We start from the raw sequence: 27,459 nt of genomic DNA on the forward strand, positions 1-27,459 counted from the left end.
AATCTCCACCATCTCACCCAGTGGTCATCATCAATTTTGCCCACTATGTCAATTCAAACCCGCTGTTCAAGGCTTCCACACATCTCGCTTGTTTTAAACAGACTTCAACTTTCACTCCCCCCTTCAAAGATTTGTAGGTGGACAGCCCCAGATGTCCCAGTTGTATGCCCTATAAAGCTAGTCCATTTATCCACATCTTTTGAGATTAAATTGTCCCACTTCGTAGACATGGTGTTAAATTACTTCTGCCACATCTGCCCATTTCTCTCGGTCTGTCCGTAACCTCCTGAACTCTTACTACCCTCCTCATCATTTACAACATTTCTAAGTTTTGTGCCACATGTAAACTCGGAAATTACACTGTTTATACCCACGTCCAGGCCTTTGATTGGTACCAGAAATAGCAGCAATTTCATGCTCAATCCCTGGGAACTCTCATTCTACACTACCCATCTGTCTGAAATAGCCTTGCACCATGATTCTGCCTTCTACACCAGAGCTAATTTCACCAAGACTAGAGAAGCCGCTGCCCTTTAAATCAGTTTTAATTCTGATCACTGCTATTATACAGTATTTTATTGTATGTTCTTTCAAAGTTCATAGAGAAATTCAACCTTCATCAATCCTTTCTGTTTCAAACTTGACAAGCTACTTGCATGACCAACTGCACGCTACCACTGAGTCAAATCATAGCATCGCAAATCCTAACATTTAAATTTCAATTAATTAATAGAATTCAATCAATAACTGGAATGAAAAGCTTGTTTCAATAATGATGATAACAAACTCTCATTCAAAAATGCTCTTTCACTGTGGAAACATAGATCATACAGTACAGAAGAGGCCCTTCAGCCCATTGAATGGGAATCACTGGCAAGGCTGATATTTGTTGTCCATCCCCAGTAACCCTTGAATGGATTGTCCTCTGGAGTCACCTAGAAAGCCGGTTAAGAGTCAACCACATTGCTGTGGGTCTGGAGTCACACACAGACCTGACCAGGTCATGACACAAGTTTCCTTCCCTAAAGGAACCAAAACAATGACTGCAGTTACAAAATAACCATTAGGCTAGCTTCGAATTCCAAATGTTAATCAAATGCAGATTTCACCATTTGCCATGGTAAAACTTGAATCCATATCCACAAAACATTAAATAGTCTCTGGACTATTCACCCAGTGACATTATCACTATCTCCTCTTATCTTTACCAGAAAGGTCTGGTGACTCCTCTCCCACAGTAAGGTGGTTGACTTTAACTCTCCCCTTAATTAGCCTCGCCAACTTCAGCATTTTTGAACTTAATTCATGGGATGTGGACTTTGCTGGCTAGACCAGCATTTATTGCATGTTCCTAGTTGCCCTTAAGGTAGCAGTGATTTGACCGTTTGAACCACTGCAGGTTGATCCCCAATGTCGTGAGGGAGAGAATTCCAGGATTTTTGACCCAGCAACAGTGATATACTTCCAAGTCAGGATGGAGAGTTGCTTGGAGGTGAACTTGCAGGGGCTGGTGTTCCATTGCATCTGCTGCCCTTGTCCTTCTAGGTGGAAGTGGTTGTGGATTTGGAAGGCGCTGTCTAAGGATCTTTGGTGAATTTCTACAGTGTATCTTGGAGAGAGTACACAGCTACTGAGTGTCAGTGGGAGAGGGAGTGAATGCTTATGGATGTGGTGCCAATCAATAGGGCTGCTTTGTCCTGGATGGTGTCAAGCTTCTGGTGTTGTTGGAGCTGCACCCATCCAGGCAAGCAGAGATTATTTCATCACACTCCTGACTTGTGCCTTATTAATGATGGACAGGCTTTGTGAAGTTAGGAGGTGAGTTACTCCCTGCTGTGTTCCTACCTTCTGACCTGTTCTTGTAGCCACTGTGTTTATGTGGAGAATCCAGTTGAGTTTCTGGTCAATAGCAACTCCCAGACAGTTGATAGCATGAGAATCAGTGATTATAATATCACTGACTGCCAACAGACTATAGTTAGATTGTCTCCTGTTGGAGATAATTATTGTTCAGCGTTTCTGTGGCAAAAACATTACTTGTCACTTAAAATCGTACAGCATGGAAACAGCCCCTCGGGTCCAACTTGTCTCGGTTGACCACATTTCCTAAACTTAACTATTCCCATTTGACTGCATTTGCCCCATATCGCTCTAAACATTTCCTATCCACGCATCTGTCCAAATGTCTTTTAAATGTTCTAATTGTATCTGCCTTTACAACTTCCTTTTGGCAGCTAATGCCACATACACACCACCCTCTGCATGAAAATGCTGCCCTCAGGTCCCTTTTAAATCCTTTCCCTCTCACCTTAAACCTCATATTGGACACATTTACCATGGGGGGAAAGCCTTGGCTATTCACCTTGTTGATGCCTCTCAGGATAATATTGTTGCAAATATTTCTTGGTTTAATAACATCCTTTCAATAGCAGGGCAACCAGAATTGTACACAGTACTCCAAGAGTGGCCTCACCAATGTCTTGTGCAGCCACAAAGAGTCATACAGCATGGAAACGGACTCTTGAAGTCCAACCAGTATGTGCCAATCATAATCCCAAACTAAACTAGTTCCACCTGCCTGAGCTTGGCCCATATCCCTCCAAACACGTCTTATTCATGTACTTATCCAAATGTCTTTTAAACATTGTAACTGTTCTCACATCCACCATTACTTCAGCAAGTTCATTCCACACTGTGGCTCAGTGGTTAGCACTGCTGCATCACAGTGCCAGGGACCTGGGTTCGATCCCTACCTCAGGTGACAATCTGTGTGGAGTTTGCACATTCTCCCCGTGTCTGCGTGGGTTCCCTCCAGGTGCTCCAGTTTCCTCCCACAGTCCAAAGATGTGCAGGTCAGGTGAATAGGCCATGCTAAACTGACCATAGTGTTAGGTGCATTAGGAGTAAGCATAAGGTAGGGGAATGGGTTTGGGTGGGTAACTCTTCAGAGGGTCAGTGTGGACTTGTTAGACTGAAGGGCCAGTTTCCATACTGTAGGGAATCGAATCTAATCACACACAAACCACTCATCACAACATGACATCCCAACTCTGACCCTCAATGTTGGTAAAGTGTGGCAGGTCAGGCAGCAGAGGAGTACGAGAGTCAATGTTTTTTCCAGGAGGGTTCTGCCCAAAACGCCGACTCTCGTGCTTCTCAGAGGTTGCCTGTCCTGTTGTGCTTTTTCCAGCGCCACGCTTTATCAACTCTGCCTCTCTAACATCCGCAATCCTCACTTTCTCCTTTATTCAATGCTCTGACCGATGATGTCAAGCAGACCAAACACCTTCTTTACCACCCTGTCTACCTGTGACACCACTTTCAACTAAGTATGTACCTGTACACCGAGGTCTCTCGGTTAATGGTAGGGCCCCGGGGATTGTAGGTCCTGCCCAGGTTTATCTCACCAAAATGCAACATGTTGCATTTAGCCAAATTAAACTCCACCTGCCTCTCCTTGGTCCATTGGCCCATCTGATCAAGCTCTCATGTACTCTTAGAAACCGTTCTTCACTAACCACTCCACCACCAATTTTGATATCATCTGCAAACTTACTTACCAAGCCAACTATATTCTCATTAAATACATAGAATATTGAACACAGTACAGCACAGTACAGGCCTTTCGGCCCTTGATGTTGTGTCGAGCTGTAATCCTACTCTAAGATCAAACTAACCTACATACCCTACATTTTACTATCACCCATGTGCTATTCAAGTGTCGTTTAAATGTCCCTAATGTCTCTGACTCTACTACACTGCTGGCAGTGCATTCCACACACCCACCACTCTCTGTGTAAAGAACCTATCTTCTCTAAAACTTCCAATCATCTTAAAATTAAGCCCCCTCACGACAGCCATCTCCACCCTGGGAAAAAGTCTCTGGCTATCCACTTTAAGCCTCTCATCATCTTGTACACCTCTACCAAGTCATCTCTCATCCTTCTTCACTCCAATGAGAAAAGCTCTAACTCCCAACCTCTCTTCATAAGACACACCCTCCAGTCCAGGCAGCATCCAGGTAAATCTTCTCTGCCCCCTCCCTAAAGCTTCCAAATCCTTCCTATAATAAGACGACCAGAACTGAACACAATATGTCAAGTGTGGTCTAACCAAGGCTTTACAGAGCTGCAGCGTAACCTTGCGGCTCTTGAACTCAATCCCCCTGCTAATGAAAACCAACACACCATACACTTTAACAACTCAATCAATTTGGGTGGCAACTTTGATGGATCTGTGAGGTTAGACCCCAAGATCCCTCTGTTCCTCTACACTGCCAAAAATCCAGACTTTAACTCTGTATTCTGCATTCAAATTCAACCTTCCAAAATAAATCACTTCCCACTTTTCCAGGTTGAACTCCATCTGCCACTTCTCAGCCCAGCTCCGCATCCTCTCACTGTCCTGTTGCAACCTACAACAGCCCTCCATGCTATCCACAACTCCATCAACCTTCGTTGTCATTGGCATACTTACTAACCACCTCTGCGCCCCCACCCCCCCCGCTTCCACTTTCTTATCCAAGTCGGTTATAAAAATCACAAACAGTAGAGGTCCCAGAACTGATCCCTGCAGAACACTACTGGTCACTGATTTCCAAATTGAATACTCTCCATCTACTATCACCCTCTGTCTTCTATGGGCCAGCCAATTCTGTATCCAGACAGCCAGATTTCCCTGCATCCCATGCCTCTTTACTTTCTGAATAAGCCTACCATGGGGAACTTTATCAAATGCCAACTAAAATCCATGTACACCACATCCACTGCTCAACCTTCAATGTATTTTGTCACATCCTCAAAGAATTCAATAAGGTTTCTCAAAGCCATGCTGACTATCCCTAATCAAGCTACGCTTTTCCAAATAATCATAAATCCTGTCTCTCAGAATCCTCTCCAATAATTTGCCCACCATCAACATAAGACTGACAGGTCTGTAATTCCCAGGATTATCCCTATTCCCTTTCCTGAACAAGGAATAATATTTGCCACCCTCCAATCATTTGATACTACTCCAATGGACAGTGAGTACGCAAAGATCATCACCAAAGACACAGCAATCTCTTCTTTAGCTTCCTGTAGTAACCGAGGATATATCCCTTCTGGCCAAGAGGGCTTTCTATCCTCGAGTGTTTCAAAATTTCCAGCACATCCTCCTTCTTAACATCAACCTGTTTGAGTACATCAGCCGGTTTCACACTGTCCTCACAAACAACAAGGTCCCTCTCAATAGTAAATATTGAAGCAAAGTATTTGTTTAAAGGACCTTACCTACCTCTTTCAACTCCAAACACAAGTTCGCTCCACTATCCTTGATTGGCCCTACCCTCACTAACCATCTTCTTGTTCCTCACATAAGTGTAGAACACCTTGGGGTTTTCCTTAATCCTAACCCCAAAGGCTTTTTCATGCCCTCTTCTAGCTCTCCTACGTCTATCCTTCAGTTCCTTCCAGGCTATCTTGTAACTCTCTAGAGCCCTGTCTGATCCTTGCTTCCTCCTTCTTCTTGACTAGATGTTCCACATCCCTTGTCATCCAAGGTTCCTTCACCCTACCATCCCTTCCTTGCCTTAGGGGGACAAACCTATCCAGCACTCGCAGCAGGTGCTTCCTGAACAACCGCCACATTTCTGTTGTGCATTTCCCTGAGAATATCTGCTCCCAATGTACGTTCCACAGTTCCTGCCTAATTGCATTGTAATTCCACTCCCACAATTAAATAATTTCCCATACCATCTGCTTCTATCCCTCTCTATGACTATAATAAAGGTCATGGAGTTGTGATCACTATCACTGAAATGCTCTCCCACCGATAGATCTGACACCGGCATGGTTCGTTGCCAAGCACCAAATCCAACATGGCTTCCCCTCTAATCGGTAAACCCTTCTCAATGACCTTCTTTTTTGTAATGTTATGCTATCCCCAATTTGCAATGCCACTCCCCCCACCTCTTTTACCTCCCTCCCTATTCCTTTTGAAACATCTATATCCCAGAACATCCAACAATCATTCCTGCCTCTGAGATATCCAAGTCTCTGCAATGGCCACAATGTCATAGCTCCAAGTACTGATCCATGCTCTAAGTTCATTACCTTTATTCCTGACACTTATGTTAAAATAAACACACTTCAACCCATCATACCGACTGCAACTTTGGCCTATTAACTGTCTATCCTTCCTCACGCTGTATGTCTGCCTGTTCACCAGCTACCCCATCCTCTGATCCATAGCTCCAGTTCCCATCCCCCTGCCAATCTAGTTTAAACCATCCCGAAGTGTTCAAGCAAACCTCCCTCCCAGGATACTGGTAACCCTCCAGTTCAGGTGCAACCCGTTCTCCTTGTACAGGTCCCACCTTCCCCAGAAGGTATCCCAATAATCTACATATCTGAAGCCCTCCCTCCTACACCAGCTCTGCAGCCACGTGTTCAGCTGCACTCGCTCGCTGTTCCTGGTCTCACTAGCCTATGGTACCGGTAGCAATCTTGAGACTACTACTCTGACCGTCCCGTCTGTTAGCTTCCAACCTAACACCCTTTTCAGGTCCTCATCCCTTTTCCTAGCTATGTCATTGGTACCGATGTACCACCACTTCTGGCTGCTCACCCTCTCCCTTAAGAATCCTGTCAACTCAGACATCCCTGACCCTGGCACCCAGGAGGCAACATACCATCCAGGAGTCTTGTTCATGATCACAGAATCTCCTGTCTGTTCCTCTAACTATTGAATCTTCTATCATTATTGTTGTCCTACTCTTCCCCCTTCCCTTCTGAACCACAGAGCCAGGCTCAGTGCCAGAGACTGGCAGCTATGGTTCTCCCCTGGTAGGTTATCCACCCCCTCTCCCCCCTCCCCAAACAGTATCCAAAGCTGTATACTTATTATCGAGGGGAATGGTCATAGGAGATCCCTGCATGGACTGCCAATTCCCTTTCCCACTCCTGATGGTTAGCTACCATCCTGTAACTTAAGTTTGCCTACCTCCCTATAACCCCTTTCGATCACCCCTCAGCCTCCCCAATGATCCGAAGTTCATGCAGCTCCAGTTCCAGTCCCCTAGCACACAGTCTGTGAGGAGCTGGAATTGGGTGCAGTTCTCACAGGTGAGGTCAGCAGGGACACCAGTAGTGACCCGTACCTCCCACACCCTGCAAGACAACATGCAACTGCCCAGCCTCCATCCCCTCTGCTCTAGATTGCCAAAAGATAAAGATAATACAGCCTTACCTTATCGATCTTCCAGACAGTCTTTTGTTTTTGGTTAGAGGAAGAGGGTAGGTGGGAGACACTACACGTGTAAATGTTTCAGGTTTAGCCACTGCCCACTGGGTTAGTTCATTCACTCACCCATAGTCCCAGTATTCGTTTCTCTTCTGTTTAGCCTTCACTCTGTTGATTCATGAGGTAAGTATTTTAGATTCAACCTTACCTTGAGGCAGGCCCCTGGCTCCTGCTTTCTTGACTCCCGCTGCTGAAACTGTTTATGTAAATGACAAAAGAGTAGACCCAAGCTTGGATATTGTCAACATATTGCTGCTCTTGACTTGGACTGCTTCAATATGAGAAGTTGTGAAAGATGCTAAACATTCTGACTTTAAATGATGGATGGAAGGTCATTGATGAAGCAGCTGAAGATGACTGGGCCTAGGACACGATCCTGACAAACCCCTGAGGGATATCCTGGAGTTGAGCTCAGAACCATCTTCCCATGTACCAGGAATGATTCCACCCAGCAGACAGCTTTGTCTCGATTCTCATTGAGTACACAAATATGATTACATCCTCAACGAGTGGGGAGCCTAGACATCAATGCAAAAGATGCGGCTGAAGCATTTGCAGCAATCTTCAACTAGAAATGCCATCTCAGCCTCCTCCAGAACTCCCCAACATGACAGATGCCCGACTTAACTAACTTGCTTGATTCCACTCAAGAAGCAGCTGAAGGCACTGGATACTGCAAAGGCTATCACAATGTTCTGGTGATGGTATTGAAGACTGGTGCTCTAGCATTTGTCATGCCCATAATCCAGCTGTTCCAATAAAGTTACAACACTTTCATGGGATGTGGATGTCACCAACTTTAGTGACCATTACCAATTTGTCCTTGAACAGAGAGGCTTATTAGGCCATTTCAGAGGACAGTTAAGAGTCAATCACTTTGCTGTGGGTCTGCAGCAAATGGATTTTTATATCATTAAATGATGGTCGTCGTGGTCGCTACTACTGATATTAGCTTTAGACTGCAGATTTAGTTTAAAACTGAACTTAAGTTCTACCAGTTGCTGTGGTGAGGTTTAAACCAAAAGTGCCCAGAGCATTAGCCTGGCCTTGCAGGTTACTCCAGATCCAGTGACAAAACTATACAGCACTGACTCTCTTTAATCTCAGTGCCCATAAGAAGCAGGACCAATCCAATCAGTTATTGTCAGTTAAGTGACCATGAATAAAGTGATAGAAGGTGTTGGTGACAATGCTTACAAACAATTACACAGCAATAAACCTGCTCACTGTGCTCATTTTGGGTTCTATCAGGGCCACTCAGCTCCTGACCTCATTATAGCCTTCGGTGAAACACAGATAAAAGGTCAGAACTGCAGAGGAGAGAGGAGGTGCGAACGTCTGCCTTTGACATCAAGAAGGCCCAGCACAATTGGAGTCAGTGGGAATCAGGGGGAGAACTCTGATGGTTGGAGTCACCATAAAGTGCAGTGACCTCACCACATTTTTCATCTTTTTTCATCTTTGGATGCTTCAAAGGATCTTCAGATTAGGTCAGAAATGAAGATGTTCACCAATGATTACAAAACATTCAGTATCATTCACGACTCCTCAGATAACAACAAAGCCCAAATCCAACTGCCACAGGACTTGGATAATATCAAGCGTTGGGCTGAGAACTGGCATATGACATTTATGCCACATAAATGCTAGGCAATGAATATCTCTATCAACACAAAATCTAACCATCATCCCTTGACGTGCAATGCCACAGACATCACTTAATCTCCCAATATTAACATCTGACATGTTGATGGAATACAACGCTCAAGGTCAACATCATACTGAGTAAAATCATCTCGCTTGATCAGTGTCCTAATTCCTACCACTGGCACAGTGCAGCAGTGTGTACCATCTATTATACTGCAATAACTCATCAAGATTTTCCTGACAACACCTTCCAAATCCATAATCTTTTATAGTCATAGGGTCATAGAGATGTACAGCACGGAAACAGACCCTTCGGGCCAACCCGTCCATACCAACCAGATATCCCAACCCAATCTAGTCCTACCTGCTAGCACCCGTCCCATATCCTTCCAAACCCTTCTTATTCATATACCCATCCAGATGCCTTTTAAATGTTATAATTATACCAGCCTCCACCACTTCCTCTGGCAGCCCATTCCACATACGCACTACCCTTTGTGTGAAAATGTTGCCCCTTAGGTCTCTTCTATATCTTTCCCCTCTCACCCTAAACCTATGCCCTCTAGTTCTGGACTCTCCCATCCCAGGGGAAAGACCTTGTCTATTTACCCTATCCATGCCCCTCATAATTTTGTAAACCTCTATAAGGTCAACCCTCAGTCTCTGACACTCCAGGAAAACAGCCCCAGCCTGTTCAGCCTTCCCTATCGCTCAAAACCTCCAACCCTGGTAACATCATTGGAAATCTTTTCTGAACCCTTTGAAGTGTCACAACATCTTTCCGATAGGAAGGAGACCAGAATTGCACGCAATATTCCAAAAGTGGCCTCACCAATGTCCTGTACAGCCGCAGCATGACTTCCCAACTCTTGTACTCAATACTCTGACCAATAAAGGAAAGCATACCAAACGCGTTCTTCACTATCCTATCTACCTGCAACTCCACTTTCAAGGAGCTTTGTACCTGCACTCCAAGGTCTCTTTGTTCAGCAACACTCCCTAGGACCTTACCATTAAATGTATAGGTCCTGCAAAGATTTGCTTTTCCAAAATGCAGCATCTCACATTTATCTAAATTAAACTCCATCTGCCACTTCTCAGCCCATTGGCTCATCTGATCAAGATCCTGTTGTAATCTGAGGACAACAACCTTCTTTGTTGTCCACTACACCTCCAATTTTGGTGACATCTGCAAACTTACTAACTGAATCTCTTATGCTCGCATCCAAATCATTTATGTAAATGACAAAAAGTAGTGGACCCAGCACCGATCCTTATGACACTCCACTGGTCACAGGCCTCCAGTCTGAAAAACAACCCTCCATCACCACCCTCTGTCTTCTACCTTCAGCTAGTTCTGTATCCAAATGGCTAGTTCTCCCTGTATTCCATGAGATCTAACCTTGCTAATCAGTCTCCCATGGGGAACCTTGTCGAACGCCTTACTGAAGTCCATATAGATCACATCTACCGCTCAGCCCTCATCAATCCTCTTTGTTACTTCTTCAAAAAACTCAAATCAAGTTTGAGAGACGGGTAACAGATAATTGAGAACACCAACCCCTGTATGTTCCCCTCCAAGCCATTCACCATCCTGATTTGGAAATATAATTGCCTTTTCTTCAGTGTCATTGGGTCAAAATATCTTTCCTTAACAGAATGGTAGATCAAACTATATCACATGGACTGCAGCGGTTCAAGAAACTGTCTCACCACCATCTTCAAAGATAATTAGGGACAGGTCAGTGACGGCAACATTTCACGAAAGAGCAGATCATTGTTCAATTACTGTTTCATCAACAATTTTTGATCTCAATCCACCTGGGCAAGAAGCCATGCATTGCATTGTACACTGCATGTAACTGCATAAGATGGACTAAAAATGAGGAGAACACACAAACATGTGGAAAAGATGAGACAGCAAGATGAACTCAAAAAAATTATAGAAACATGTGACAGAGGGAACATAATGGAAAGGCAGCTATATTTATGAGGAATAGAGAGAGATCTCTGTCCTCAGTAGTCTAACAGGAATGAAACTGTTTAAAAGTTTCTGGTTTTGTTGCGCTTCCTGTTTGAGCCGGACCAATTAACCCTTCCCTCAACCTTTTGTATTAATGTTTTTGACGAACATTTACGGTCATCACAAAACAACCTCATGCAAGAACAGAAGAGATGTTTAGGAACATTCCCAGTGCTTCATGGAACTTCCCGCTGGAAAGAGTTCCAGACTGTTGCTTGGTTACAGCTGAGCAACTTCTGATGAAATCCTTTACAATCGGAATTCCTTCCTGAACATTTCTTCCCCACTCCCACTCACTGTGGGTGCGAGTGAGGTAGACTTTAACTGTTTAGGACACTAATTCACCGCCACACATTCTCAAAAAGGCAATTAAAGAAGGGCATCAAATCTTGGCAAAACACACGTCCCATGAAAGATTTTTTTTAAAATGCTTTAAGCACAAGGTGTGTAAAGTTTCCTTTAAAAATAACTGATTGAAATCAACGCACAGTGATTAAACCCCACTTTAGAGTTCTTTATATTGAATAAACAATGAAGAATCTAACTCCAAATCCCTTAATCAATTGGTTTAATGCATCAGAATCAGGCAAGGAGTCTTAGTCCTTGAGAAAATCCAAAAGATCAATTCCTGGTCAGTACAGAAAGGTCGGCTTCCATTGTGATGGTGATGCACTACAATTGACTTCAGTACATCTAAACATAGTAGTGGGGGGGAAAAACAAAAAAAGAGTCCCAGTCTTCTCACACAAGAGAGTGGAAATGTAAACTATTCTCCCTTCAAAAGACTTCTGGAGGTCAATTTAAGTTTTCAAGACTGAATTCAGTAAATTTCTATTGGATGGGGATACCTTAAGTAGGTGAGATAGGGGTCAGTTGTGGCATCGCTGTTGGAATAACCTAACTTTTGGTTTACTAATGCTCTTCAGGGAAGGAAATTTGCCATCCTCACCTGATCTGGCCTACATGTAACTCCAGAACAACAGCAATGTCATTAATTCTCAACTGCCCTCTGAAATCGCCTAGTCAGCCTTCAGTTGTACCAGTCACCACAAAGTCTCAAAGAAATGAAACTGGACGGATCATCTGGCATCAACCTAGACACCGGAAAAGACAACAGAAACAGCCCTGCAAATTCCTCCTGAGTAACATCAGAGGGGGGGCTAGTGTCAAAATTGGGGAACTATCTCACAGAATAGTCAAGCAGCAACTGAACAGTCATACTCACAGAATTACCCCTTACAGACACCACCATCACCATCCCTGGATATGTCCTGTCCCACTGGCAGGAAAGACTCAGGAGGTAGAAGCACAGTGGTATACAGTCAAGAGGAAGTTGCCCTGGGGAATTCTCAACAGTAACTCTGGAGTCCATGAAGTCTCATGTCTTCAGGTTAAACATGGGCAAAAAGAAAACTCCTCCTGATTATCGTGTACCGTACTCCCTCGACAGATGAATCTTTACTCAGGTTGAGCAAAACTTGGAGGAAGCAGAGGATGGCAAGGGCACGAAACGTACTCTGGGTGGGAGATGTCAGCACCCACCAGTAAGAGTCGCTCAGTAGCAGTACCACTGTTTGAACTGGTTGGGTCCTAAAGGACACAGCTGCTAGACTGGGCCTGCAGCAGGGAACCAACACAAAGGAAAAACATACTGGACCTCATCCTTACCAACCTGCCAGTTGCAGATGCATGCGTCCATGGCAGTATTGGTAAGAGTGACCTTGGTACAGTCCTTAGATTAGATTACTTACAGTGTGGAAACAGGCCCAACAAGTCCACACTGACCCGCCGAAGCACAACCCACCCAGACCCATTCCCCTACATTTACCCCTTCACCTAACACTATGGGGAATTTAGCATGGCCAACTCACCTGACCCGCACATCTTTGGACTGTGGGAGGAAACCGGAGCACCCGGAGGAAACCCGCGCAGACACGGGGAGAACGTGCAAACTCCACACAGTCAGTCGCCTGAGGCGGGAATTGAACCCGGGTCTCAGGCGCTGTGAGGCAGCAGTGCTAGCCACTGTGCCACTATGCCGCCCACTTGAGCTCCAGAACTCATTGCTGTTCTAGCCAAGCTATTCCAGTACAGTTACAACACTGGCATCTACCCAACAAGTGTGGAAAATTGTTCAGTTATGTCCTGTACATAAAAAGGAGGACAAATCCAACCCAGCAATTACAACCCAGTCTACTCTCAAATCATCAGTAAGCTAATGGAAGGTATTATCAACAGTGCTTGATAGCACCTGCTCAGTGATGCCCAGTTTGGCTTCTACCATGGCAATTCAGCTCCTGACCTCATTACAGACTAGAGTCGATGTGGACATAAGAGCCAAATTCCAGAGATGAAACAAGAGTGACAGACTTTGGCAGCAAGGCTGAATTTGATGGAGTGTGGCATCAGGGGGCCCTAGCAAAACTGGAATCAATGGATAATCAGGGGACAGCTCAACAACACTCAAGAAGCTGGACACCATCCAGGACAAAGCAGCCCCCCTGATTAGCAGCACATCCACAAGCATCCACTCCATCCACCACTGACACTCACTCAGTAGCAGCAGTGTGTATTATCGACTAGACGCACTGCAGAAATTCAAAGATCCCCCGATAACACCTTCCAAACCCACAACCACTTCCATCTCGAAGGATAAGGGCAGCAGATACACAGGAACACCACCCCCTCCTGCAAGAGCCCCTCTGAGGCACTCACCATTCTGCCTTGGAAATATATCACTTTCCACTGTCGCTGGGTCAAAATCCTGGAACTCCCTCTCTAATGGTTTGTGGTCAACCCACAAGTGGACTACGGAAAGTTCAACAAGAAGCTCGCCACCACCTTAAGGGGCAACTAGGGATGGGCAATAAATGCTGGCCCACATCCCACAAGTGAATAAAAAAACCTCAAGGTGTCAAATGAATGGCCTCCACATTCTCTCCCTCAGATATTGCAGCCATTACTGAGAGCCGCAAGACTTCATCCAAACGTACAGATTGGGGCTGTCCGGTCACAACTTAGACACTTACACTCAGCATTACACTTGGGTAAACTGGGCCTGGTGCATTCACTAAAGTCAAATACTTCGGCAACAATGACTCAAGCAGTTCTATTGCCACTGGAAAACTATTGCCTGAAATCTCTTCAACTCTTGGGCAACCTTATTTTCTAGTGATTTCTGCTATCAATTGATACAGGAACATCCAATCAACAGCAACAACACATACGTGCTTTATCAGCTGAATGTGTTTCAAAAAAGTAACATCTCCAGAGACTCTAGACTGGAATAATATCAATTTAAATTAAATATTAAGTTGCTTAACATATCAGATCAAAGGTTTCGTGAAAGAAGGAGGTTTTGCGAAGTACCTTAAAGGTGGAGAACAAGTTAGGGAGACAGAGGGGCTAGGGAGGAATTCCAGAGGTTAAGGTTCATGAAGGCATGGCCAGCAATGGTGAGATGATTATAAAATCAAAATTGTTCACAAGGATAGTATTGGAGCAGCGCATACACCAGAGGGTTGTGGTAGGTAGGAGGCCAGGGGCTGTTGACACATTGATGACACTTTTTAAAAATTGATATTCAATTCCACCCTTGGGCAACTGTGTAAACTCCACACAGCTTTCTTCCAGAGTCTGCGTGGATTTCCTTCGGGTGCTCCGGTTTCCTCCCACAGTCCAAAAATGTGGGGGTTGGGTGGATTGGCTGTGCTAAATTACTCCCATTGTGTCCAAAGATATGTAGGTTAAGTGGATTAGCCATGGGGGATGCAGGATTACAAGGACAGAGTTGGGCAGGATGCTCATTGGAAGATTGGTGCAGACTCAATGGGCCGAATGGCTTCTTTCCAGACTGTAGGGATTGTGTTGTAGGAAGCAAAGTTTAGGCTGGGTAATTCTGCAAACACTCAGCAATTAAACAGACTTCATGTTTCAGATCAATACCCTTTGGTCAGATGTTCACTGACATGGGACAGTCAGCAGACAGAGAGGTCTAGGGTGTGAGTGAGAGGGAGGGTGTGAACGAGGAAAAACAGAATTGAAGATAGGAAACAAAAACCGAAGTTACTGTAGACACCCATCAGGGGAATCACGGGACTTGAAACGTTCACTCTGTATTCTCTCTTCATACTCGCCACCAGAACCGCTCAGTTTCTCCAGCACTTTGTCCACACTCTTTAAAAACAACAGCAAAAGCAGCTGTTCACACAAAGGGCATTGCTGTTTTCAGTTCGAGGACTGCAGTGTGGCGTCGCTCTTACTAACCTGATGTAAGGCACCAAGGGGTCGACGTGCCGGAGCAGGGCGGCTGTAATGAAGGAGAAGATGAATGCAGCCGCTGACCAGACGACCAGAGCAGCTGGAAAGAAGCTCATTCCCTGCTGGAACCACATGTCTGCACACCCTCAGGGAAAAGGCCTGCCGCCTGCTTTCCAATTCCCCAGTCACACAATCTGTAAGGATTAAAAATAAAGACAGGTACAGCACAGGCTGTCAGACTATCCAGTCAAAACAGCAACATGAATACTGGGAGCCGGGCTCTGTCTGCAGCAGCTTACTGCAGGCACAACTTCAGTTTCACTTCCTCATCCTTCCCCTCCCACACACACACTCACTCACAGGAAACAGACCTTCATCCTTCCAATACTAACCCTGTCAACAGCTTCACACTGAAAGCAGCAGTGTGCCTCTCATCATACTCAGTCCCCTGACCCTCCATCAGCCAAAAAGTGAACTGGCGTTATGAAGCCTGAAGCAGCATGGGCCCCTTTAATAGAATGCAAACAAAGTTCATGTCACTTTTATAGATCAACTTAGTCAGCTCTCAGCTGAACCTATGCTATGTTCGGTTCTGAGCACCTTAAGGCTGGCAATGAAGATGTCGAGGAGATTTGCGGTATTAGAGGTAAAACATAAGCAGAACCCAGAACAGTACAGCACCTGCCCTTTGGCCCACAATGCTGTACCAAACATACTGCCTGCCCTTGGTCCATATCCCTCCACTCCTTATTCATGTGCTTATCTAAACACCCATATCATATCCACCTCCATCACCACTCAGTGGTTAGCACTGCTGCCTCACAGCCCCAGGGTCCCAGGTTCGATTCCAGCCTCAGGAAACCATCAGTGTGGAGTTTACACATTCTCCAAGTGTCTGCGTGGGTTTCCTCCCACAACCCAAAGGATGTGCAGGTTAGGTGAATTGGCCATGGTAAATTGTCCACAGTGTTCTGGGATGTGTACGTTAGGTGCCTTAGCCAGGGGTAAATATAGGATAATAATGTAAAGGAATGGGTCTGGGTGGGTTACCCTTCAGAGGGTTGGTGTGAGCTGGTTGAATCACATGGCCTGTTTCCACACTGTGAGGATTCTATGATTCTGAGTCCAAAGGATTCTATGACCTACCATTATTAAAAAAAAACTTGCCCTTCACATCTCCTTTGAATTGTCCCCCTCTCACTTTAAATGCATGCCTCCTAGTATTAGGCATTTCAACTCAGAAAAAAAAAGATTCTGACCGTCAACCCTATCTATGTCTCAATTTTATAAACTACCAAGTCTCCCCTCAGCCTCTGCCACTCCAAAGAAAACAACCCTAATCTATCTGGCCTCTCCTTCTCGCTCCCACTCTCCAATTCGGGCAGCATCAAGGACGTTCAGCCTCTGACCTTCGGGTAAGCGTCCTCCAAAGTGGCTTTTGAGATAGGAAATTCGACGTTTCGGGCATAAGCCCTGATGAAGGGCTTATGCCCGAAACGTCAAATTTCCTGTTCCTTGGATGCTGCCTAACCTGCTGTGCTTTAACCAGCAACACATTTTCAACTGTGATCTCCAGCATCTGCAGACCTCACTTTTTACCCTTTTGAGATACACAACAACGCAGAATCACTGAGAAGAAACTGATAGCCAAGTTCCATACCCATGAGGATGGCCTCAACCGTGATCTTAGGTTCATATTGCACTACATATTGTTCTGTGCTTGTAAAATCTTCCTTACTGTTCTGTTTTGACACCTGCACCTTGATTACTTGTTATTACCTCTCTACCATAACCAGATTGCAGGTTTTTTAAAAATCACTTGCTACTCCGATACCTACTGCTATTATTCCAGCTGCTTAATTTATCCCTAGCACCATCTTATTTGTAATTATCTCTGCTTTAATTAATCGGTTCATAAGTGAAGGGTTGGCCTGTTATTCAGCTGTTGACACCATTTGATACTTGTAAAGACTTGTTATTCAGCCTGTCAGCACTCCACTCACACGTGATCTCAAATGCTAATCTCACTATCCTCCATCTCCTTCTCCTGGGTGAATATTGATGTAAAGTACTCATTTGGGATCTCGCCCACATCCTCTGCCTCCAAGCACAAGTTCCCTCCTTTATCCTTGAATGGTCCTACCTTCTCTCTAGCTGTGCTCTTGCTTTTAATGCGGATATAAAATGCCTTGGGATTCTCTTTACCCCTCCTTGCCAAGGTCATTTCATGGCCTCTCCTTGCTCTCAATTTCCTGGAGAAAGTGAGGTCTGCAGATCAGAGCTGAAAATGTGTTGCTGGAAAAGCGCAGCAGGTCAGGCAGCATCCAAGGAACAGCATTACGCCTAACCCTAACCTAATCAGGCGTGATGCTGTTCCTTGGATGCTGCCTGATCTGCTGCGCTTTTCCAGCAACACATTTTCAGCTCTTAATTTCCTGCTCTAGTTCTTTCCTAATTGGGGTGGTCCGGTGGCTCAGTGGTTAGCACTGCTACCTCACAGCACCAGGGACTCAGGTTCGATGAGGTTGGTAGGTGTCGTCTAAGGAGCCTTGGTGAATTTCTGCTACTGAGCATCAGTGACGGAGGGTGTGAATATTTGTCAATGTGGTACCAATCAAGCAGCTGCTTTGTTCTGGATGGGGTCAAGCTTCTGGAGTGTTGTTGGAGCTGGGCTCATCCAGCTGCAGTGGTCAGTGTTCCATCACATTCCTGACTGGTACTTTGTAGACAGGCTGAGGGGAGATGGGAGGGGAGTTATTCACCTCAGAATTCGTAGCAGCTAACCTGCTCTTGTAGCCAGTGTTTACATAGCCAGACAATTTTAGTTTCTGGTGTGGTGGCTAGGTTGGCTCATATTGACATTAGTTATTACTGGGTGTTTGTGTGACCCAAGCAACACTTTGATTAGATTAGATTCGATTCGATTACTTAGGTTAGTTACAGTGTGGAAAGAGGCCCTTCGGCCCAACAAGTCCACACCGACCCATTCCCTTACATTTACCTCTTCACCTAACACTACGGGCAATTTAGCATGGCCAATTCACCTAAACCGCACATCTTTGGACTGTGGGAGGAAACCGGAGCACCCGGAGGAAACCCACGCAGACACGGGGAGAACGTGCAAACTCCACACAGTCAGTCGCCTGAGTCGGGAATTGAACCCGGGTCTCTGGTGCTGTGAGGCAGTAGTGCTCACCACTGTGCCACCATGCCACTTTTCAACCTGAAACTGGATGTTGTCTACCTTTTATATTAGAACAAAGCTTACTTGTCCTTGGCCAAATAGCAACATAAATTTGATAATCTGCTCCAAGATTGTAACAGGAGCAATTAAGCACTCCAGCCCTGTCTGAATCATTGGACCGGAAACGTTAACTCTGATTTCTCTTCAAAAAAAATACTGCCAGACCCACGAAGCTTTTCTGAAATTTTTGTTTTAGTTTCTGACTTACACAACATCCTCTATTCTTTCGGTTTTTAAATTGGTCATCGTAGAATCATAGATTTCATAAAATCCCTACAATGTGAAAGCAGGCTATTCGGCCCATCGAGTCCACGTTGACTCTCCGAAAAGCTTCCCACCCACCTACCCTATCCCTGTAACCCTGCATTTCCCACGGCTAATCCACCTAGTCTGCACATTCTTGGGCACTACGGACATTTTAGCATGGCTAATCCACCTAACCTGCACATCTTTGAACTGTGGGGGGAAACCCGCAGACACGAGGAGAACGTGAAAGCTCCAAACAGACAGGCGGCTGAGGCTGGAATCAAACCTGCTGTGAGGCAGAAGTGCTAACCACTTAGCCACTGTGTCACTCATCAACTCAATTAATCATGTTGGTGGTTTAATTAGAGGAAGGCTTGTGGCTCAACTGTCAACACATTCTTCTCATTATATCATCACAGAAAGGTATTAGCTATTAAATAGAAGCACTGATAAGAGAAACCCACACTGATATATCACACTGCTACGTTTCAGGCCGACAGAGACTGCGGTGACCACAGGTGCTGGAGGGCTTAATCACTCCTATTACAATCCTGGAGCACCAAACTGATGGCCAAATAGCAACAAATTTGGTAAAGGAGCAGGACAGTTTTCTTTAAAACGGGAGACAAAGTATGAAATCTAGTGGACCTAAGAATAGATTAAAACCATAAGACTCCACGGGTTTGAGCAAACAACAAATCAGTCAGAACAGGATAATCCACATTACATATAGAACTTATTTCTAAGACCCAGAATTAATACGTAATAAATGTATAATAGATCAAAAAGCCCATACGACCGTGGACTTCCCCGAAACCTCTCCCAGATGATAGCAACACTGGTTTATCAAATCTCATTAAACTTCACAAGAGATTATGATACTTCACTTCTGTTATCTCGACTTGAAACTCTCTCTCAAGACAGCCCAGCTAAAAACTAGCACTTCAAACATGGAATTTGCTCTCTATCTCTCGGACGGACTTTCTAACCTCCAGGGGCGACATAGTGGCTCAGTGGTTAGCACTGCTGCCTTACAGCGCCAGGGACCTTGGTTCGATTCCAACCTTGGGCGACTGTGTGTGTGGAGTTTGCATATTTTTCCCATGTCTGCATGGAGGGTTTCATCCGGGTGCGCCAGTTTTCTCCCACAATCCAAAGATGTGCAGGTTAGGTGAATTGGCCGTGCTAAAATGCCTGTAGTGTTCAGGGATGTATAGGTTAGGTGCATTAGGGTAAATGCAGAGTATATGGGTTTGGGTGGGATACTCTAAGGGTCGGTGTGGACTTGTTGGGTCGAAGGGCCTGTTTCTACATTGTAGGGAGTCTGCTTTGGACTCCTTTCAATAGCTTATCAACTACCATGAGTAAGTTATTGTAAATATTGCAAGAGCCACATCCCTATCACTGGACAGGACTGAGTGTTGCTCACTAAGAAACCTTGGAATAGAATGTGCTGTAAATGTTACATTCTCAGACAATTCTTCCCTGCATTGGAAAGGACAGGAGTTTCAATACACTATCCAAGACCAAATTCTCTAACTTTTAAAATTACCATTTTACTTTTTTGTTACAGCACCCCCACATGAGCAGTCACTCTTTAATTTCATTTGGTTTAGTCAAAATAGTAGAGAAACAACTGGGACACGGGGTCAGTTGGTATACACCAGAGATACGCATTCTGTAAATAAACAACCCACCAAGAAAATTATGTTCATATAGCTTCAGACTTCACTATGGACCTTGGAATCCGATTAATATGGTGAGGGAATTGTTGCCAAAAAGTGTGGGTGAGAAACTGGGAATTGTGCTTCAGGCAGAAGATTATAATTGGAGTTAACTTTGAGAAGAATAGTTGAAACCAAGTGTAAAATGCAAGGGTATGATTTCTATAGATGTTCTCTAAATCTGAGCATGAAAACCTATGGAAAGAGGAAGTAGATATCCGGATATAAGTTACATCTTTACTTAAGTGAAAGCAAAGTACAGCCTTGAAATGGTCACTTCCCAACAAAGTCATGATCAGCTGCAAAGTATTTGGTGAGCTGGAGGATTGTCAGCTAGATGTTAACAAAGTTTTGGAGATTTTTTATTAGATTAGACTTACAGTGTGGAAACAGGCCCTTCGGCCCAACAAGTCCACACCGACCCGCCGAAGCGAAACCCACCCATACCCCTGCATTACCCCTTACCTAACACTACGGGCAATTTAGCATGGCCAATTCACCTGACCCGCACATCTTTGGACTGTGGGAGGAAACCGGAGCACCCGGAGGAAACCCACGCAGACACGGGGAGAACGTGCAAACTCCACACAGTCAGTCGCCTGAGTCGGGAATTGAACCCGGGTCTCTGGCGCTGTGAGGCAGCAGTGCTAACCACTGTGCCACCGTGCTGCCCACTAATTGAATTTCACAGAAAGAAATTTTAAAAAATGATTTTATAAATGCATTGAAAATGGATGATAATTCAATAGGGGGAAACTAACTTTTATATAACTTTAACAGGTTATATAAAAGACTCCAGGAGTTCCATTTGGGTGACACGGTAGTTAGCACTGCTGCCTCACAGCAGCAGGGACCTGGTGGAAGTTTGCACATTCTCCAAATGTCTGGGTGGGTTTTTTCCCCCATGGTCCAAAGATATGTAGGTGGGTGGCCTGGCCATGCTAAATTGCCTGTAGTATCCAGGGATATGCCAGTTAGGTGGATTAGCCATGGTAAAAACTCCCACGTGGAGTTATGGGAATAAGATGAAATACTCTTTGGAGGGTGGGTGCAGACCCGATGGGCTGAATCTCCCTGCACTGTAGCGATTCTACAATTCTATGAAATTTCATCTTCAGTGCTCACTTTCAGATAGCTGAACTTTGCTAAAGTATTGCATGTGGTGGCTTCCTGACCTTAAGCAGAATTGGATTCTCAGAAAGAGACATGCTTTTGGATCAGATGTCTGAGGCTTTCAAGTTATCCCAGACAGACATATTCCCAGCAGCCTTCTTGGGACTTCCAGTAATACCACGGAATGGTCACAGCCTTCGAGATTGTTCAGATGTGTGGAATCACACAGACAGTTCTCTTGCTGGAGAACCACCAAGCAGAGTAGTGCACGATACACCAAGAATACAGTGCACAAGGCTATTTATTGCTTGCTACCAATCTTGTATCTCCCCTCTCAACAACCCTCTGAGCACTGACTGACTCTTCTTTATGTACAGATCTCGGAGGAAAGTCAAATCAAACAAATAAAAAGAAAATAAGTCAGTCCATTAGGGGCACTGTAACTTCAAATCAAAATTTCAAAACCTTAAGGAATTAAAAAGTCATGAGTAGGGTAAGAATACCCCCAAGCCCTTGCAGTACACAAAAGTATACACCAACTAATAACTATGTGGATGCTGGCAAAAGAAATAGCAGATCTGGACGATGATGGTGGATCACGTGTGGAGGAAGTGGTGGATGAGAGTACAATTCCAACGTTTAAAGATATTGGATAAGTGCATGAAAAGGAAAGGTTTGGAGGGATGATGGGCCAAGAGCAGGCAGGTGGGACTAGTTTAGTTTGGGATTATGTTCAGCAGATCAGAAGGGTCTGTTTTGATACTGTATGATAAGGTTGGAGGAAAAAAAAACAAATTAATGAGGGGCAACAATGTACAGAGAACTGTTAATAGGTGTTACAAATGTGATAGAAATAACATTTCATGTGGTAAATTGTCCAATTTAAGGTAACACACTACATTGAAATGTCAGCAGCAAATGATTAATTGATTAGTATGAGAGAACGATACTGGTCAGTTTGGTTATGAGTGTATTAGTCACAGATTTATTCAATTGCAACACATTGGCCAGAGGTAGCATATCGACAATAATTAGAATGGGTCAGTCTGTAGTAAGGGTCACAGGTCAATGACTATGGAAGTTCCAGTTCCCTCACAGGTGCAGATTGCCACTCATTAAGGTCACTGAAAGAGTGAGGCTTCCTGGCGGAGCAGATGGGTATTAGTACAGACGTGTTCAGCAATATGCCACGAAAAATATACAAAGTTGGATATGGAAGATGGAAAGGAATTTTCTTTGGAAAATCAGTATAATTTATCATTCTTGGATTATTAGATCAGGGCTGAGGATTGGTCAGATCTAGACAAGCAGGAGGCTGGAAGAACACAGCAGGGCGGGCAGCATCAGGAGATGGAGAAGTCAATGTTTCAGGTGTAACCCTTCTTCAGAACTGGGGGTGGGTGTGGGGGGAGCTGCAGATAAATGGGGTGGGGAGGGGTGGAAGTTGGTGATGGACGGATGGATCAGAGGAACGGAAGGCAGGGCAAGGGGCTGGGAAGGGAGTTGGGGGGGCTACGAACCCATCAGGCCAAAATCACTCACATCGTGTGACCTCATTGCCTCTGGTGATCTCCCCTCCATCCTTCCAGTCCCCCAGCCTTGCACTGCCCCTGGTTCTACCTGCTCCCCAAGATCCACAAGCCCCACTATCCCAGCTGACCCATCGGCTCAGTGTGCTCCTGCCCCACCGACCTCATCTCATCCTGTCTCGATTCCATCCTCTCCACTTTATCTTCAATGGATGTGCAGTCCTTATACATGGCCATGCCCTACAAGGATGGCTTTCGGGCTCTCAGCTTCTTCCCCTCCAACAGTCCCATCCAGCCCCTTCCACCAATACCCTCCTCCTCACCAAACTAAACCTTTAACTCTTCTCATTTCCTCCAAAACCAGGGGGTGGAACTCGGATGGGTCCTAGCTATGCATGTCTTTTTGTTGGCTATGTCAAACAGTCCCTCTTCGGTACCTACTCAAGCATTATGCCCCAACTCTTCTGCCTTTACATCGATGACTGCATCGTGCAGCGTCCTGCACTCAGGCTAAACTGGAGTGTTTGCTGACTTCACCCATAACTGCCACTTCACCATCAATTTCACTTAGAATCCATAGAATCCCTACAGTGTGGAAAAAGGCCCTTCGGCCCAACAAGTCCACACTGACCATCCAAAGAGAATCCCACCCAGACCCATTCCACTACATTCCCCCTGACTAACGCACCTAACCTGCACATCTTTGGACTGGAGGAGGAAAGCCACACAGACACGGGGAGAATGTGCAAACTCCACAGAGACAGTCGCCCAAGGCTGGAATCAAACCCGGGTCCCAGGCACTGTGATGCAGCAGTGCTAACCACTGAGTCACCGTGCCGCCTTGGTTAGTCTTGGACAACTCCCTCTCCTTTCTTGACCTCTCCGTTTCCATCTCCAGTGACAGTCTCCAGACAGACGTTTGCTACAAGTCCAGACTCCCATAACTACCTAGACTACACTTCCTTCCACCCAGTATTCTGCGAGAACTCCATCCCGATCTCACAATTCCTCCGCAGCTGCTCAGGAGAGGAGCCATTCCACTCTGAGGCATCTCAGATGTCCACCTATTTTGAAAAATGTGCTTTCTTCCCACTGTCATCCACTACATCTCCATTTCCCGCTCCTCTGCTCTAAAACCTGCGGGTGCACCACCCCCCTTCACCTCCATTCAGAGCCCCAAACAATCCTTCTGACTCTCCTTCAACCTACTTTACTGTATCCAGTTCTCCAGATGTGGTCTTACCTACTACAGGGGGGCCAAATGTAAAGTTAGGAAATGGTTTGCTGAGCATCTCAGCCTGGCTCATAGGGGCCAACCTGACATCTCAGTTACTGTCCCTTTTAAATCCCCTTTCTGACATGACTGTCCTTGGTCTCCTCCATCGCCAGAGCGAATCAGGCCGCAAATAGGAGGAACACCACCTCCACTACTGCCTGGGCAACGGAGTCCAGAGGACTCAACATGGAGTTCTCCAAACTGAAATAACCTCCCTTCCCATCCCCCAACTCCCTTCCAAGCCCGTCCCCTCCCCGTCCTCTAACCGACCCTTCCTTCCAGCTCCCAACTGGATTCATTCTTCCCATCAACCAACCAGGACATACCCTCCATCTGTAGTCACCTATCCCTACCTCAGCACCCTCCCACCCCTTACACCTACCCCCTAGTCCTGAAGAAGGGTTACACCTGAAACATTGACTTCTCCACTTCCTGATGCTACCTGGTTTTGTGTTCTTCCAGCCTCCGGCTTGTCTACCTCGGATTCCAGCATCTGCAGTTATTTCATCTCTAACCAGGTTGGTCTCATCTCCTGACTCATCAAAGCCTGTCCACCAACTACAAGGCACAAGTCAGGAAGGTGATAGTATAAACCCCACTTGCCTAGACGGTGCAGCTCCAATACTCAAAAAGCTTGACACTATCCAGGATAAAGCAGCCCGCTTATTGGCAGCCCATCCACAAGCATCGACTCCCTCCACCACTGACACTCAGTAGCAGCAGTGTGTACTATCTACAAGATGCACTGCAGAAAGTCACCAAGGCTCCTTAGACAGTACCTTCCAAACCCACAACCACTCCATCTGGAAGGGAAAGGACAGCAGATACATGGGAACACCATCATCTGCAGGTTCCCCTCCAAGCCACCCGCCATCCTGACTTGGAAATAGATCACCATTCTTTCACTGTCACTGGGTGAAAATCCGAGAATTCCCTCCATAAGGGCATTGAGAGTCAACCCACAGCACAGGGGCTGCAATGGTTTGAGAAGGCCACCATCTTCTCAAATGTTGGCCTAGCCAGAGACACCAACACCATGAATGGATTTTTTTAAAAAGCCAATATTGTTGGGAGGTTTTGATGATCGTAAATGAATAATCAGACAATTTAATAAGAAAAGCCAAACAAGGAGTTGGAGGGCAGCTGAGAGTCATCATAGTGGAATTCTGGGAGACATTGCCACAGTCATTACAACTGTACAGGAGGCCTCTGCAGGACTCCATCCTTCATCAAATCACAGCGCAGCAGAGATGTCACAAAGGCATTCTGGGAGATGGCACTGCAGTCACCACGATTGGTCTAAACACTGCAGAGGGACTGGTGTCAGGGAGTGGTTGAGCCTGTCCCCTCCCACCTCCTCTAACCAAAATAAAAAAGTACACTTCAAGGAGGACAGGAAGGATTTTCATCTCAGGAGTTGCCATGTTGAGGGGAGGTATTGTATTGGGAGCTATGGTGAAGCTCAGCAAAGGTTTTTTAAAAAAAAAGCAGTGAGGGATGTGGGAGGTCAGGGTCACTAACAGTGTCCCTGATGACTTTACTTGTGAGAAACGCACCCAGCTTCAGCTCCTTACAGACCAGTTTAGGTCTCTAGATGATTCAGGATGCTGAAGGGTTGATCAAGAGGAATTACAGAAAGGTAGTCACACCCAAGTTACAAGATGAAGGTAGCTAGATGATCATCAGGAGAGGGAAAGAGAATAAGCAGTCAGTGCAGGGATACCTTGTGGCCATTTCCCTCAATAACTAGTATACTGTTGTGGGCGGGGAGTTGGGGGGGGTGGGGGGGAGGAGAAACTTGAATGGTATATTGCCTCCCGGGTGCCGGGTCAATCATACAATAGGAGAAAGTGAGGACTACAGATGCTGGAGATCAGAGCTGAAAATGTGTTGCTGGAAAAGCGCAGCAGGTCAGGCTGGCTGAAGAGTTTCTGTGCAGAGGAGATGACCTGGGGTGTGCAGTGAGATTTCTCCAGTTTCCTCATTTCCCCACCCCCCACCTTGTCTCAGTCGAATCCCTCGAACCCAGCACCACCTTCCTAACCTGCAATCTTCTTCCTGACCTCTCCGCCCCCACCCCCACTCCGGCCTATCACCCTCACCTTGACCTCCTTCCACCTATCGCATTTCCAACGCCCTCCCCCAAGTCCCTCCTCCCTACCTTTTATCTTAGCCTGCTGGGCACACTCTCCTCATTCCTGAACAAGGGCTTATGCCCGAAACGTCGAATCTCCTGTTCCTTGGATGCTGCCTGACCTGCTGCGCTTTTCCAGCAACACATTTTCAGCTCAATCATACAATAGAATCCCTACAGTGTGGCAACAGGCGATTTGGCCCAACAAATCCACACCGACCCTCTGAACAGTATCCCACCCAGACCCATTCCCCCACCCTATTTTTCTACATTTACCCCTGACTAATGCACCTAACCTACACTTCCCTGAATACTATGGGCAATTGAGCATGGCTAATTCACCTGACCTGCACATCTTTGGACAGTGGGAGGAAACCAGACCACCCACAAGAAACCCACACAGACACAGGGAGAATATACAGTCAGTTGCCCGAGGCAGGAATCGAACCCGGGTCCCTGGCGCTGTGAGGCACTGTGCTACTGTGCTGCCAGTTTGGGGGCGTCAGGGATGTCTTGAATAGAGTCTAGTGCATTCTTAAAGGGGAGAATGAGCAGCCAGAAGCCATGGTACACGTTGGTACCAATGACAGTTCAGAAAAAATGGATAGGGTCACAAAAAGTGAATTTAGGGAGTTAGGAAGGAAGCTAAAATAACAACCTCAAGGGCAGTAAACGCTGGGTTGCTGGCTGTGCCACACGCTCGTGAGGGCAAGGGTAGGAAGATATGGCAGACAAACGCATGGCTGAAGAGTTGGTGCAAGGGACAGGATATCAGATTTGTGGATCATCGGGTTCTCTTCTGGGGAAGGTATGACCTGTACAAAAGGGACGGGTTCTACCTGAACTCAAGGGGGACCAATATTCTTGCGGACAGGTTTACTAGAGTTGTTGGGGCAGCTTTAAACTGGATTGGCAGGAGGGTGGGAACCAAAGCGTCAGGTCAGAAGCTACAGCAGTTGGTGTAAAGGGAGATGCAGTGAGC

At 45.7% G+C, this 27,459-nt stretch overlaps 1 protein-coding gene across 5 annotated transcripts in view; it reads right to left on the bottom strand.

The window, feature by feature from the left end:
• Positions 1–27,459, bottom strand: part of LOC132828247 (DNA damage-regulated autophagy modulator protein 2-like) — a 103,871-nt gene that overhangs the window by 60,825 nt on the left and 15,587 nt on the right. For 3 of the 5 annotated variants that reach the window (XM_060845216.1, XM_060845214.1, XM_060845215.1), the window contains exon 2: positions 15,218–15,405. The exons of 1 other annotated variant lie outside the window; for it this stretch is intronic. In XM_060845216.1, the coding sequence (XP_060701199.1) occupies positions 15,218–15,345 (128 nt within the window). In that variant the 5' untranslated portion in view covers positions 15,346–15,405. Of the gene's footprint in view, positions 1–15,217; positions 15,406–27,459 lie in introns of those variants that run through there. One more of the 5 variants, XM_060845219.1, reaches the window with a different exon arrangement.

The sequence above is a fragment of the Hemiscyllium ocellatum genome, chromosome 26 (genome assembly GCF_020745735.1).
Source record: "Hemiscyllium ocellatum isolate sHemOce1 chromosome 26, sHemOce1.pat.X.cur, whole genome shotgun sequence".
Taxonomy (NCBI): Eukaryota; Metazoa; Chordata; class Chondrichthyes; order Orectolobiformes; family Hemiscylliidae; genus Hemiscyllium; species Hemiscyllium ocellatum.